General features: G+C 40.6%; 1 protein-coding gene across 1 annotated transcript in view; it reads left to right on the forward strand.

Annotated features, from left to right (window-relative positions):
* The window catches only part of Glipr1l1 (GLIPR1 like 1), a 53,425-nt gene that overhangs the window by 1,086 nt on the left and 36,387 nt on the right, over nucleotides 1–15,952 (forward strand). The window contains exon 2 of the mRNA XM_023716314.1: nucleotides 13,438–13,683. Within this exon, the coding sequence (XP_023572082.1) occupies nucleotides 13,438–13,683 (246 nt within the window). The remainder of the gene's footprint in view (nucleotides 1–13,437; nucleotides 13,684–15,952) is intronic.

The following is a 15,952-nucleotide window of genomic DNA, read 5'->3' on the forward strand; positions in this document are numbered from 1 at the left end:
CAGCTCAGACTCTTAGTGACCCTCCTGTCTCAGCCTCCCCAGGGCTGGGATTACAGGCGTGCGCCGCCACGCCTGGACTCGGTGGCCCCTAGATGTGTCCAGGGTGGGGCCAGGATGGCATTGTAGTACCAGGGATCAAACCTGGGTCCTTGAGCTTGCCTATGCAGGCACTTAGACCGCTGAATTATCACCTCAGTCCCCAGATGGCCACTTTTATGAAAAGTAATAAACTTGGAAAATTTAATTTGGAAAAATCATTGCACTGGCTGTGTTTTCCAGACCTTCATCAGGTAGACCATATGGTAGAAGAGCTCCCTCCGGAAGAACAAGCAGAAAGAGAATCAGATTACTAAAATAATTCTTCTAATTTAAACGTTTTAAACAAATTCTTGCATGTGCATTGTCTCACTGGGAGTTTTTTACCTCATAACTTTTTCCTATAAATGTGCTATTTTATGAACATTAGTGTAGCTAGTGTTAGTCTATCTATGCACCACGTGGACATAGTACTCTTTTCCCCTCTCTAGTCCTGCCTTCTTTTTCTCAGTCCAGCACAAAATAAATGATTTTTTAAAAATCACAACCCAGGCACTTAAATAAGTTCAAAACTACACTGTCTGATTGTATCAGAAAATGATTTCCTGAAGAGTAAGTTTCAAAGAGATTTGGAAAATAATATAACTTGACCTCTTTGATGCAGAATTGTTAAAAAAAATTAATATGTTATATTAGGGCAAGCCACATAGCTCAGTGGACTAAAGTGCCTGCTAGCAGGTGGAGGGCCCAGGGGTTCAATTCCCAGGCCTGCCTGCCAGCCCCACCCCCGGGGCACAATGAGATCACTACAAGTCTGATCTAGTAGTGAGACCATGAACACCCTGTAGACCTTTCCCTGAAATACAGAAAAGTATGTAGTGTTTCTCTTGATCTTCAAAAGACTGGGGAAGTTAAAAGTATGTATTGGCTATGTAACATTTTCTAATACTTTTCTAATTTTTTAAAATCTTCACTTACCATTTATTTGGTACAGGGTCCCTCTACTCAGAGTGTGCACCAACCACTAGGGCCCATTTTGGTGGCTGACATGGTGATGTGCAGTACCAGGGACTGAGCCCGGGTGTTCGTGCCTGGCAGGCAGGCTCTTAGCCCACCGACCTATTTCCCTAGCCCATTTTTCTCATATTTATTGGACTGTAGATCCTATTTTTTTTTAATTTAAAACAGAATTTTTAATTCTGTTTAAATATGTGTGTATATTTACATATTTACACATACACTCTATATAATCACACATATATGCTATTTTTAACGTAACCAATGAAAATATAAATGCAAAATTAATTTCAGTGTACACAGCAACCTATGAGAGAAGAAAGGAGGCAATAGTTTGCAAGTGATAAAAGCAAAAAGGTAGGGCCAGGCAGGGTGGCGCACGCCTGTAATCCCAGCACTCAGTATGCTGAGGCAGGAGGATCATTTCAGGTTTAGACCAGCCTCAGTTACAAAGTGAGCTCAAGGCCAGCCTGAAATGCATAGCAAGACTGTATTGAAAAGACAAAAAAAAAAAGCAAAATGTATCTTCTTTAAATTTACTTTGTTCTATAATTTAACTTGCTAAATGCGTAATTGTTACCCAAACAAAAAGAAACAAAATCTTAAAAATAAAATTAATATAGCAAATTAACCTCATGAATATACTTAAAGATTATGTAAGTGACTCTACGATACAGTGTTTCAGCTGTGTATTTCTACTACAATACTTTCCAGGGCAAAATTAACTAGAAATCTTAAACTAAATTTAAAGAATTAATGCTAGTAGTGATATCTGTGAGTGCTTTTTTTTTTTTAATTTACCTGTTGTGGTTTATTATTTTTCTCCTGTGTTTAATTGTTTGCCCTATTTATTTATTCATTTATTTATTTTTAATTTATTTTCTTTCTTTCTTTTTTATTTATTTATTTATTTATTTTTTACAAAATCTCAAAACAAGATTTTAGGAGAGTAATAATGGTTAGTACATTGTGTATTGCTAAAATTTTAGCATGAATTCATAATTTCTTTCTTAGTTATTTCCTAGCTTTGGCCATTGAAAAAAAAGCATAGATGCAGTGAATTCATAGCGTGCTTATATTTGTATTTTTGACCTGACAGAAGATTTTCATGGAGGAAAAACATTGCTGAATCCAGATGTGGGACAGAATACTGCTAAAGCACCAGAAAAAAGGGAAAACCTAAAGATTAATAAGCCAAATTTTTAAAAGACTAAGAACTCTTTTCTCCTTCTTTTTCTCAATATAAGGGCTGGAATGCAGGAGTACTGTGCCACTGAGCTGCATCTCAGCCATTCTTTATTCCGTCCCAGGGGCTCCCTAAGCTGGCCAGGCTTGCCTCCAACTCGACGTGCTCCTGTCTCAGCCTCCCGAGCTGCTGGATGTAGAAGTTAGCACAGTGCTATTAGTCTTTCTGTATAATGAGAAAGCACTGAAGAAAGTCAAAAATAATCACATTGCCTCCAAAATCATTGAAGAACTACGGACCTGCAATATGTAGACAAAAGAGATATAGAGATAGATATATGGACATATAGAGGTTGGTAGTGGGGACTGAACTCCTGAGTTGTGCCTGCCACGCAGGCGCTCATGCAGCTGAGCTAGCACTCTGGCTCCTAGACAAAGGTTTTAAATAACAAAACATGTTAAGGAACTAAGAGAAATAACATGCAGGCAAAGTGGGTGGAGAGTGGCAAATATCAGCAAAAACGCTGAAATTTAAGAACCATGGGGAAATTCTAAAATTGAGAAGGATTTCTAAAATTCTAAAATTGGCTCAGGCTGCTTAAAGGGCTGGTCTGGTGTGGCATGTGGAGCTGGGGATTGAACCACGGACCCCTGCGCCTGACTGAGTTTGCCCAAGCAAGGGCTTTAAACAACTGAGCTAACCCGCAAGCCCCCAGACATTCTAAAATTGAAAGAAAGACAGCTGAAATGAAGTATTCATCAAACAGACTTGTCTTTCTTTTTCTTTCTTTCTTCTTCTTCTTTTTTTTTTTTAATGTATTTGGTAGAGGGTCTCACTATGCAGCTGACTTGTAGCGATCCTCCTGTTCTCAGCCTCCCCAGCACTGGGATTACAGGCACGTGCCACCACACCCGAACTCTGTGGCCACCGCCACCGAGGGCGCCACAGCCAAAAGAAGCGCCAGCAAGAATTGGCCTGGCTCTGGCCGTGGCGCACTCCCTCCAGCTCCCTGGGAAGCACTGCAGCTGCAAAAGTCTGGGAGAGGGCAGCCCTCGTGACCACACCACGCCCAGGTGCGTGCCGCTGGGAGGACGGCAGTCCCGGTCCTGGGTGGGCGCTCCCACGGCGGCAGCAGAGTCTCTACACCTTCGTGGTTCCGGCTGCCGCTGCTCCTGCACCTGTCTGAGCGGAAGAGGTATGAGAGCCACAGAGGAGCTGCTGTTGCTCCAGCCATCGCTTCTTCCCATGAAGCTCCTGAACTGATACCACTGTGGGGTCAGAGGAAAGGCGCTCCGGATCGAGCTCTTGCCGTTATTGGTTCAGCAAGGACCAGAGCGCCTTACAAGTAACACAGCCACCACTAGCAGCGCCTAAAATAAACCCATCACCATGTAGGAGCCTACACACAACTCAGGGAACTTTAGAGCTTAATAAGTAAATATACTGATCAGTTGAAAGCCTCAACAGCAGATTGCATAAAAGTAGAAGAGAGTAAACCAGAGCTCAAATAAGAAAAAGGGAAAAAATGAAAAAGAAGAGAGCATGTGGGACCGTTTGGGACACCAGGCCATCCCGGCTTTCCTCCTGCTGTCCCGCCCTGTGTCCTCCAAGCTGTGCTTTATTTTGCTTTTCTTCCTCTTTTTCTCAGTCCAAGTTCACTCTACAGGGACAGTTTTTCCCTCGCTCTTCTGTTTTACTTTGTCAAATGAACTTTGCTGCCATTATTTTAAAGCACTGAGATATCATGAAGCAAACAGACATTCACATCTGAAAGGTACAACTGATATATTAAAGGAAAAAGAAACTGAGCACAAGGAATAAATAATTGTGATTTAGGAAAAGGAGAAAAGAGGGAAACATGAAATGGAAAAGTGTATATATGTATATGCACAGGATAGGTAGGCTGATTATAATACTGATTTCTAATGGTTTTTTTTTTTCCTAATGGTTTTTTAAGGTAGGAATTATTGCTTAAAATTTTTACTTTGACCAATTTTCCACGCTTATATCTGTAATCTGAGCAACTACATTGAAGATAACAATATCCAGTATAATGACCATGTTCAACACCTACCATCTTTTCTTTTCTTAATCATGTATCATTTCTAATGTCCTATCTATTATTTTTCTATTCTCTTTAAAATAAGGGGGCTGGGGAGGTAGCTCAGTAGAATAAGCGCTTGCCTGGCAAGTGCAAGGGCCTGAGTTCAATCCCCAGTTCCACCAAAAAAAAAAGTTAAAATTTTAAAAATGAAACAGTTTTGAAAAGGCATGGGCACTAATCCAATTCAAGAGTTGTAGGTTTAATCCCTAACAACACACACATACACACACACACACACACACACACACACACACAGAGTGAAGAAGAGAATAAAAAAACTTTTTAAGTCACCTAGAAGACAAAGTGGCCAGAGGAAATCATTATAAATTGATAATAATCTTGGACATAAATGGAGTAGATTCTCCAGTTAAAAGATACAGACCGGTTGAAGGTATTTAAAAACTAAGGCCGGGGAGATGGCTCAGTAGAATAAGCGCTTACCTGGCAAGTGCAAGGGCTTGAGTTCAATCCCTGGTTCTAAAAAAAAAAAAAAAAAAAAACTAAGACCCAAAAATATGCTGCTAATAAAAAAATTAATCTTACTCATAAACATGTACAGAAACTGAAAATTAAAGAACAGAAATGACATGCTAAGAAAATAGAAACCTGAAGTAAGTACAAATAGCTATGTTGCTATCTGGCAAAATGTACTTTAAGACAAAGCTTGTATGGTTTTGAATAAAAGAAGGCTGATATTTAAGATAATGTAGACAATCTGATCAGTGCATCAAGAAGACATGATAAAGACCAGAGAGATAGCTCAGCAGAGTAAGTGCTTGCTTGGGCAAGCACAAGGGCCTGGGTTCAATCCCTGGCACCACATCCCACACCGGTCCCACCCTCAGCCCGCTGAGCTGGCGATGGAGTCCTGGCACGGTGGCTCACACCTACAATCCCAGCACTGAGGAGGCAGAAAACAGGAGGTTCATCACAAGTCAGAGCTGCATTGTGAGACCCTGCACATGCGCACACACACACACACACACACACACACACACACACATAAGACATGATGGTCAATTCATGCACAACTCTTATCTGAGCACCCAATTTTATAAACCAATCATGAGTATATCAATAATAATGACAAACCAATAGAATAAGACTGAACCACTTCAATACCTTACTGTCCTCAATGGATAGATCATCTGAACAAAAAAATCAACAAAGAAACAGCCAATTTAAACTATCAGGGGCCAGGGAGATGGCTCAGTAGGTTAAGTGCTTCCCTGGCAAGCACAAGGTCCTGAGTTCAATCCCTGGTTCTGCCAAAAATAAAAAAATAATAACAAACTATCCTATAGACCTATTTATTTGCATTTACTTAAGCAGGCTTTATGTTCTAGTATATGGTCTATTTTAGAGAACATCCCGTGTGCAGCTGAGAAGAATGTGTATTCTGATGTTGTTGGATGGAACACTTTGTAAAGGTCTACTAAGTCCATTTCTCCCCAAGTTTGTTTTGGTTCTTTTATTTCTTTGTTGAAAGAAATAAAGTATTTGCCTAGTTGATCTATCTCTATGCCAGTAGGGTGTTAAAGTCCCCTATTACAGCTGTGTTACTCCTCATTTTTTTATGTCTGTTAAAATTTGTCTTTTATAGTTGGGTGCTCCTATGTAGGGTGCATATGTATTTGTGATTGTTATCTCTTCCTCTATCAGTTTTCCCCTAACAAGTATGTAGTGACCTTCTTTATCTCTTTTGGTCATGCTTGGTTTGAAGTTGCCATTGTCAGCAAGCAAACTAGATACCCCTGCTTTTTATGGGATTTTCTTCATTGATCTACTCTGCCAGTCTGCTTCTTTTGATTGGTGAACTAAGGCCATTTACACTGATAGTTATAACTGATATATCTTTGTCACGTTATTTGCCTACTGTAGCTCTGTACCTTGCCCCTGTGTTTATTTGCTTTCTCTACTTGGTGGTTCCTTTCTGTTGTTGTTCTTGAAGTTGTCATTTACATCTCTTTCTAGAACATCTCTCCATACTCTTTGTAGGGTTGGTTTGGTGCTTATGAATTTCTTCAGTTGTTCTTTGTCATGGAAGGATCTTATCTTGCCATTAAATTTAACAGGTAGTTTTTCAGGGTACGTCAAGCTGGGTTGGAAGGCTTTCCCTTTCAGGACCTGATGTACTTCACTCCAAGCTCTTCTTGACTTAATGCTCTGTGCTGAGAAATCTGCCATGATGCAGAGGAGCTTTCCATTTGTAGTATATTTCTACTGGTGGTCAACTTATTACACCCAGGTGAATTAAACTAGCATGGTGGTGAGTATGGGTGGCCCACCTGAGGGCTGTTGCCAGCAGCATAAAGGCAGAACAGGAGAAGTTGCTGAACCTGTATTAGGGATACTGTTTTGAAAAGCTGTTGGAACTGTTGGAAGCAGCTAGTTCTCTTGGCCTGTTCTGCTGGAGGACCTTGTCATGCTGGCTTTCCCAGTGAGCTTTGAAGGAGCTCTGGTCCTCATCTTGAGCATCACTTCCTGGCTCTGGAGGGGAAGATGGAGCACTGCTCAGCCTCATGGAGAAGCTCATCGTGTTGGCTTTCCTCATGGGAACTTGGCTTTCCTCATCACTGGAGGAGCTCAGGACCTCACTGTAGCTGAGGATGGCTGTGGTACTTTTGGGACAGCTCTGGTGCTTCCCTCTGGTCCTAGAGTTACTTCCTAGCTCCAGTTCAGATCCCTCAGCCTGCTGGCACAGATCCTTCATCTTCAGCTGGCATAGACTTCCTAACTTCCACCACTGACCTTGGGACCTTTCCAGCACAGATCCATGAAGTAGGATCCAGGCCTTCAGCTGGATTCTTTAGTATTAAGCGAATGGCTAGACTTCCTGAACTTCTTGTGTATGATTCTTGGGTGATTCCTTATAAGCTAATATTATAAAAGGTGTCCATATTATATTGTCCCCCTTGCAAAGGTACCAAACCATGATACCATTATAGGTGATCTGTTTCCTCTAACAGCTTTTAATATTCTGGTTTTTTCCTAAATTTCTGGGATCTTGATTATTATGTGTCTGTGTACATTTATTTTGATTATGGCTAATTGGAGTTCTATATGCCTCACTTACTGTGCATCAGATTCTTTTCTAATGCTTGGGGAATTTTCTGCTACTAGTTCTGTAAACAGTCTTTTTATGTCATTTGTGTTGACTCTTGCTGTTTTGTTGACAGCTATCAGTCTTATGTTGTTTTTCTTAGCATCGTCTTGCAGGTGTTGAATTATTATTTCCTGGTTCCTTATTATTTTTAAGAGAGCTTTCCTTTCCCAATCACTAGCTGAAATACTGTCTTCAAGGTCTGAAAGTCTATCTTCAGTTTCATGCAAGCAGTCTTTCTAGGTTTCAATGGAATTTCTAATTTTCTGGATATCTGTTTGAATCTGTTTCACGCATTCTAATTCTTTCCTGTATTGTTCATTCAATGTTTCTATCATTTTTCTATTCTCCTCTATATTTTTATAAATTCTTTCTTTAGATGGGCTGAGGAATTCTTTCATAATTGTTGTCATTTTTTTAATCTGAGAGATTATTTCTGATCTGATTTCTTCTATAGCCTGATGGAGTTGTTTCTTTACTTCAGCTGCTATCATTTCAGAAATTTCAAATGTGTGACTTTCAACTTCTTCTATGACCTTGTCTCTTGCCGAGGTGCACCCCGCCCATTGCAGAAGGCAGGCTGAGCCCTGGACGACTATGGGATGTGGGGAGCCCTGGCCCACCTCCCCCACTGTCATGGAAGCCACACTGCACCCTGGAAAGCACAAGCTTTGGTGAACCTGCCCTGCCCTCCCACTGTCCTGGGAGCCTTGCTTGACAATTAGTGCCCCCTCTGCTATTGCTGTTGAGCCTGGGTGAAATTTGGAAGTTTCAAAATGCCAAAACGAAGGAGCAAAAGGCAATCTCAGACTTCCAGCCCACCCAGTGCAAATCCATCTGAGACTAGGTCATAGATGGTGGGGGAGGCGGGCAGGACTCCCCAGGTCCTGAGTTGTCCAGGGCTCAGCCTGCCTTATGCAGGGATGGGGAAGGGGGCAGGCCACAGTTCCATTCCAAACTATTTTTCTCTTTGTCTTCAATCCAGCTCTCCTCCTGACTCTCTCACCAATGAATTTTAGAAAGTTTTTGAAGAACAACCAATAACCAGAAAGGAGCACTTCTTACTCACTCTAATAAGTTACCATTACCCTATTAGTAAGAACCAGACAAGGCCACAACAAAAAAGAAAGCATAAACCAATATCCATGATGAACATGCATACAGCACACACACACACACAAAGTTGAATTCAAACAACATAAAAAGTTCATATACCATGATCAAGTTTATTTCAAAGAATAAAAGGATAGTTCAAATTTTGTAAATAAAGACAACACATCACATTTAAGAAAGTAAAAAACAAAAAGCATATGATTATATCAATAGATATGGAAAAAATAGATTCAACATCCTTCATAATAAAAGTAATGAATAAATTAGAAATAAGGGATCATATCTCAACATAAAAAGGTTACATATGACAAACTCACAGCCAATATCATACTGAATGGTAGAAAACTGAAAGCATTTTCCCTAGAACCAGATACAGGACAAGAGGACCACTCTTAACATTCGTATTCAATATATTACTAGAAGTTTATCCAAAAGAATTAGACAACATAAAGAAAAGATTTCAGGGGCCAGGAATATAAGTACCTGCCTGGAAAGCTCAGGGTACCAAGTTCAACCCCCGGTGCCATAAAAAGAAAAAAAAAAGGTCTCCAAATAGAAAAGGAAAAATAAACTTATCTCTACAGATTATAGGATTCTATGTATAGAAAAGCTAAAGGCTCCACCAAAAAACTAACAGAACTTATAAACATACTCAGTAAAGCAGCCAGATGCAAAATCAACAGCGTTCCTATACACCAATAATGAATTTGCTAAAAAGGAAATCATGGAAGGAATTCCGTTCCTAATAGCAACAAATAAATCACTTAGCAAGAAACATAACAAAGTGAAAGAACTCTGGAGTGAAAATTTACAAAGCATGGAAGAAAGGAATTAAAGAAGACAGTAAAAGATGGGAAGCCCCCTAGTGTTCACGTACTGGAAGAACCCGTAGTGCTAAGATAGTCATATTACCAAAAGCCATGTACAGATTCAATGAAATCTTAATAAAAATACCAATGGCTTCTTTCTTTCTTTCTTTCTTTCTTTCTTTCTTTCTTTCTTTCTTTCTTTCTTTCTTCTTTCTTTCTTTCGTTTTTTTCATATCAGTGATTGAACCCAGAACCTTATGCTCTCCAGGCAGGCACTTATGTCACCTCCCTGGCCCTTCTTTTTTTTTCTGTTGTTTATTGTTTTTTGTTGTTATTTTGACAAATGGCATCCTTTACAAAACTAGAAAAATATCCTAAGAAAATACAGAAGATTCAAAAGAGTCAAAGCATTCCTGGGAAAAAGTAAAGCCAAACACATCATGATACTTGACTTCAAGGCAAGGCGTACTAGAGTTCTACTAGCCAGAGCAGTGCTGCAGTACACAAAACATACATGTGGATTAATAGAACAGTGTAGACAGGTAAAACTCAACTCACAAATCTACACTAAACTCTTTCTCAGAAAAGCACCAAACTCACACTTGGTAGAAAGGAAAGCATTTTCAATAAATAATGCTGGGGCCAGGGAGCTAGCTCAGTGGCTTAAGTGCCTGCCTGGCGAGTGTAAGGTCCAGAGTTCAATCCCCTACCCTGCAAGTAAATACATCAACAGTCCTGGAAAAATTGTGTCTCTATATGCAGAATATTGAAACTGGACTGTAGATGGATCAAACCTCTAACTGTAAGACCCTAACTCTAGAAATAACAGGAGAATGACAGGCAAAAACTTCAAGGTGTTTATATAGGCAATTATTTTGTGGATAAGACCCCAAAAAGACAAGAAACAAACAAACAAAAAGAAAAAAATATGGCAAATAGAAATACACCAAACTGAAATCTTCTGCACAGCACAAGGAACAATCAAGAAAGTGAGGACACAGCCTACAGCATGGGAGGAAGCACTTGCCAACTCTTCATCTGACAGAGGCTTGAAAACCATAAACACATCCAGCTTAAAACACTTTGTAATTAAAAAGAAGGGATCTAACTTAAAAATGAGCAAAATGCCTAGAGCTTTCAGGCACTCCTACAAAGAAGAAATAGAAATGGTGAACAAGTATGTGAAAATGCTCATTATCACTAGAGATTCTTTTTAAAAAACAATAAATCAAAGCTGCCATGACAAGAGCCAGCCAGATAGCTCGGTGGACTAATGAGCCTACTTAGGCAGACGCAGGGGGCCGGGGTTCAATCCCCAGGCATGCCATGCCGGTCCCACCCCCCTCCTTCCTCCCCCCACCCCACGCACACTAAAATGGGTGTGGTGGCCCACTCCTGTAATCCCAGCTCTTGGGAGGCTGAAAGCAGGAGGATCACTAAGAGCCAGACCTGTGTAGTGAGACCCTGTAGACCTACTTAAAAAAAAAAAAAAAAATACCATGACATGACATCTTACCTCAGTTAGAATGGCTGTTTTCAGAAAAATAATAAAACAAATTCTGGCAAAGATATCACACATAAAAGAATTCTTACATACTGTAGATGGGAATTTAAATTAATAGAACAATTATGGGAGAATATATAGAGGCGCCTCAAAGCTAAAAATAGCTCAACCGTTGGATCCAGGTATCCTGCCTCTGAAGACATATTCAAAGGAAATGTGACCAGCGTACCCAAGTTATCCTTTTGTGTCCATGTTTATTATGGCACTGTTCACAGTAGGCAAGATGTGGACTCGGCCTACGTGTCTGTCCATAAATGAATGGAGAGAGAAAAGTGTGATATGTATGCTTGATAGATTATTATTCATCCATAAACCAAGACCAGATTACCTCATTTGCAACGAGGTGGACAGAACTGGAAGGCATCATGGGAAGTACCTGTTGTGGCTTAGATCAAAACTGGCCACGAAATTCTCATTTTGAAGGTGAGTGGATCAGGTGGGCCCACAGTCCTTAGTGGATGCAGCCATTGGTGAGCTCAGTCGCTGAACATGCTGCCAGGATGTGCAGCCTGGGTGAGGGGGTCGCTGGGGGTGGACCTGCGAAAATGTGTTGTGGCCCTGGCTCCTGCCTCCTCTCTCTGCCTCCTGGCCGCCATGGGTTGGGTACATCTTCCTCCACCTCGACCCTTGGTCACCCTATCTATGCCCTGGAGCGGCCAACCCTGGACTGAAGCTGCGCACCGAAACAGACCTCTTCTTGTGGGCCTTGGACATTTGGTCCCCAGGATGGGAAGGCAACTAAGACAACGAAGTCAACTAGACAGAGAAAAGTACCATGTTTTCTGTCATACATGGAAGATTAGAAAGTTGACCTGACACTAAAACTGTTTACTAGAAGTTGAGAAGTTGGGGAGGGAGTAGCAAAATGGGGGTGGTATTTTATTCAAGTGCACTATATGTATGAATCCCATCAACTCTAAAATAAGTAGAGGATAATAAAATTAAAAATGATTGCAGGTAGAAAAGAGAAAGCCAAGCAAATTACTAACTACGGGACAAGCTCCTCAGGAGTACATCAAGTGCTATGGAAGTGTGGCTTTGCATGGACCACTAAACTCTCCCCCAAACATCATTTTACTCTGGTCTTATTTTCTTCCCCCTGCAGAGTAGATTCTATGATTCAGTATTTCCATTGTTTTATCAAATCATTATTCTTTTTTCCCTTTTCATCGTTCATCAAACTTTCTCTTAAAAACTCAGAACAAGGTTGGGGATATGGCTCAGTGGCAAGCGCCTGCCTGGCAAACACAAGGTCCTGAGTTCAATCCCAGTTTTAAAAAAATAATAATAATTAATGTATTTGGTACATGGTCTCACTACACAGCTCAGACTCATAGTGTTCCTCCTGTTTTCAGTCTCCCCAGCTTTGAGATTACATCTAAACTCCACGTTGGCTTAGCATGCCCGGAGGGCAGGGCCAGCATGGCATATGATGTCGGGGATTGAACCCTGGTCCCTATGCCTGCCTAAGCAGGAGCTTAGTCCACTGAGTTACCTTGCCAGCCCCCCCAAAAAAGAAATTTTAATTTAACGGCTACCCAAATAGCTCAGCAGATTTAAAGTGTCTGCTTAGGCAGACTCAGGGACCAGGGTTAGATCCCCAGTGCCATGCCAGCCCCTCCCCTGGGGCACACTGAGACGGTAGTGCTTGGGAGGCTGAAAACAGGAGGATCACTACAAGTCTGATCTGTGTAATGAGCCCCTGTAGACTCTGTACTAAATACATTTTTAAAAAATTTAATTTACAAAAATTTTAAAAGGGCTGTGAAGCACAAAAGATGACAGGTAGAGCAAGAAATCGTATATGCTGAACAGAGAACTCACAGAGATGGAAAAAATTAAGATACAGGCAAGGGAGGAAAATCATTACTACATACTATTTCTTATGTGTTAATAAAAGGAATAATCAATGCGTACTTTTTATAATAAATTTACAGACATCTAAATTACTGGGCTTGGGCTGGGGAGATAATTCAGTGGTCTAAGTGCCTGCCTAGCAAGCGGAAGGACTCAAGTTTGACCCCCAGTACCACGTGCCGTGTGGGCCCCTGAACCCTGGACACACCGGGCCAGCCCTGGAACTGGGCCTGGTAGCGCACAGCCGTAATCCCAGCATGGGGGAGACTGAGATGGGAGGATCACTATGAGTCTCAACTGTATAGTGAGATCCTGTCACAAATAAATAAATAAACAATTTTTTTTTAATTTTTTAAATTACCAGACTTTTTCTGCCTTCTTTTGTTCACCTTCAGAATATTTGCTGAGTGTCTCTAATGTACCAGAGCATCTGCTGCATACTGGAAATAGAAAATGAACTGTCATGGAATGAGTACTATGTATGTGTTTTGTGAAATACAAGCAAATGGAAATTGCCAGAATACAAAAAACTGTATATTCATTAAATTAATAAATGAAACAAACTTGAACTGATTATAAGAATGGAATGATTTGGACATACACGAATATGCAAAATTTATTTCAAACTTTTTTTTAATTATTTTTCAGACTTGGGATGACAGCTTAGCACAGGTGGCGAAAGCATGGTCCAAACACTGCAAGCCTGAACATAACAGCTGTTTGAGAATACCACATAAATGCCACAACAACTTTGAATATATCGGAGAAAATATTTGGTATGGTGGACTCCCGTACTTTACTCCAAAATATGCTGTTGCCGACTGGTATAATGAATCTCAATATTTCGATTTTAATGATCTCACGTGTTCTGGTGTTTGCGGCCATTATACACAGGTAAATATTTCACAATTTATTGATTAGTTTTTATTTGCGTATATTGTGGTTAAAAGTCTTTTTCTTTTTTTTTTTTTTTTTTTTTGGTGGCAGAACCAGGGATTGAACTCAGGGCCTGGAAAATTCGCCTTAAGTTGAGAGGTGTTGTTTATACTAGATATAGAATTTTGTGTAGTGAGTTTGGTTTTTTTCAATGTGAAAATCTTACTCTGGGGGCTGGGGAGATAGCTTAGTAGAATAAGCGCCCTGCCTGACGAGCACAGGGTCCTGAGTTCAATCCCCGGTACCGGAAAAAAAAAATCTTATTCTGCTATCACTGTGTTGTGTTACTTCTAGCAAGGAATCTGCTGCAATCTTCCCATTCATTCTTTTGTATGTAAAGCTTACTTTTCACCTTTTTTCCTTTATCATATATCTCTTGCACAACTTAGTGATACATATACCGTGGTTTTGTTTATATTGCCTTGTTGCCATTGACTGAGCTCCCTAGAATCTAAATTCATAGTTTAAACCAAATTTTTAAAATATTAGTCATTGTTTCTTAAAATATTTCTCTCACCCTCTCCTCTCCCATGTCCAGTTCCATATGTAGATCACTTGAACTGGCCCCACAGGTTTATATATTTAATTTAATCTAACCTAATTAGTGCATATTAGTAATGCAAAGTAATCAGTTCTCTTTTGGTATACTAGTGCATGCATATAATATACCCGGATTATTTCAATCCTCTTGTCCCCTTCCCCCACTCCCACTTCTTTCCCTGGCCACCACTCCCTTATCGCCAGCAGACTCAGCTCTACATTCCTGTCAGCCCCTCACACATACTTTTTTGTAGCTTCCCCATATAAGATAAAATATGTAATTTTTAATTTTCTGAATCTGACTTTTTTTTCTTCACATGGTGGCCTCCATTTCCATCCACTTTCCAGCAGATGACAAGATTTCCATCTTCCTCAAGCCTGATTTAAACTTTGTTTGGGTGTACACACCACCATTGCTTAACCCATTCATCTGTTGACAGGCAGCTAGGCTTTCTACAGCTTTGCTATTGTTATTAGTGGTGCAATGCACTGGGGTGGGCAGGTAGCATCACAGCATGCTGTATTTAATTCTCTGGGGAATATCCTGAGGAGTGGTACAGTTGGAACACTGGCCTCTCTGTATTTAGTTTTCTAAACTTCCAAACTGATTTCCATAATGCATGGACTAGATTACCCTCTTAGTTACTTTCCTCATTGATAAGACAAACCATCCAACTCCCAAAGTTAAAGGAGGAAAGATTCACTGTAGCTCATAGTTTGCAGAGGTTTCAGTCCATAGCAGGCTGCTCCGAGACACGGTGGCATGGCAGAGGGGCATTGTAGAAGAGCACTAGTGCACGGCAAAGCAGGGCAGGCAGAAGGCAGCGAGCGAGGGCAGCAGTCCTCCTTCTGTACCTTACATTGCCCTGAGGATTCCCACTCAGAGTGGGGCTCCCTGAATCTCTGCACCCCACCATGAGTCACAGCATCCCATCATTAACTCCACCATCAAAGCATCTTGGGCGCAGCCACCCCTAAAAGCTCCACCTACAACTTCAGGAGCCTTTGGGTGGACATCTAGATACAAGCCCTAATAGCTGAGATTCTGTTTCACTCTGCTTCTTGCTGCATTTATTATCTCTTGGGTTCTTGCTGATAGACTCCAACTGACGTGGGATGGAATCTCAGTGTAGCATTGATTTGCATTTCCCTGATAGCTAAAAACTGTTGAACATTTTTAATATCCTAGTTGGCCAGCTGTACTTCTGCTTTTAAGAAGTATCTATTTGTGCAATTGTTGAATGGTCTATTTGAATCTTTTGGTGTTGATTTCTGTGTATCTTTTCAGAGTATTTCTTCTGTTGAAAGAGTAGTTACCAAAGATTTGCTTTTATTTTAGTGAAGGTTATCTCTTCACTCTTGATTTTTTTTTCTGCACAGAATGGCTTTTTCTTTTCTCTTCAGAATGTTTTTAATTTGATGTAGTACCATTTGTTGATTTTTACTGTTCTTTCCTTGCTATTTGAGTCCTATTCAGGAAGGCTTTCCTGTGACTAAAGCTTTCAGTGTTTCCCCTGTCTTCTACTTCTCCTTCTTCTCCTTCTCCTCCTCCTTCTCCTTCTCCTTCTTCTTCTCCTCCTCCTCTTCTTCCTTCTCTTCCTCCTCCTCCTCTTCCTCCTTCTCCTTCTCCTTCTCCTTCATCTTCGTCGTCGTCTTCTTCTTCTTCTTCTTCTTCTTCTTCTTCTTC

This window comes from Octodon degus, unplaced genomic scaffold, assembly GCF_000260255.1.
Source record: "Octodon degus isolate 3935 unplaced genomic scaffold, OctDeg1.0 scaffold00047, whole genome shotgun sequence".
Classification (NCBI taxonomy): domain Eukaryota; kingdom Metazoa; phylum Chordata; class Mammalia; order Rodentia; family Octodontidae; genus Octodon; species Octodon degus.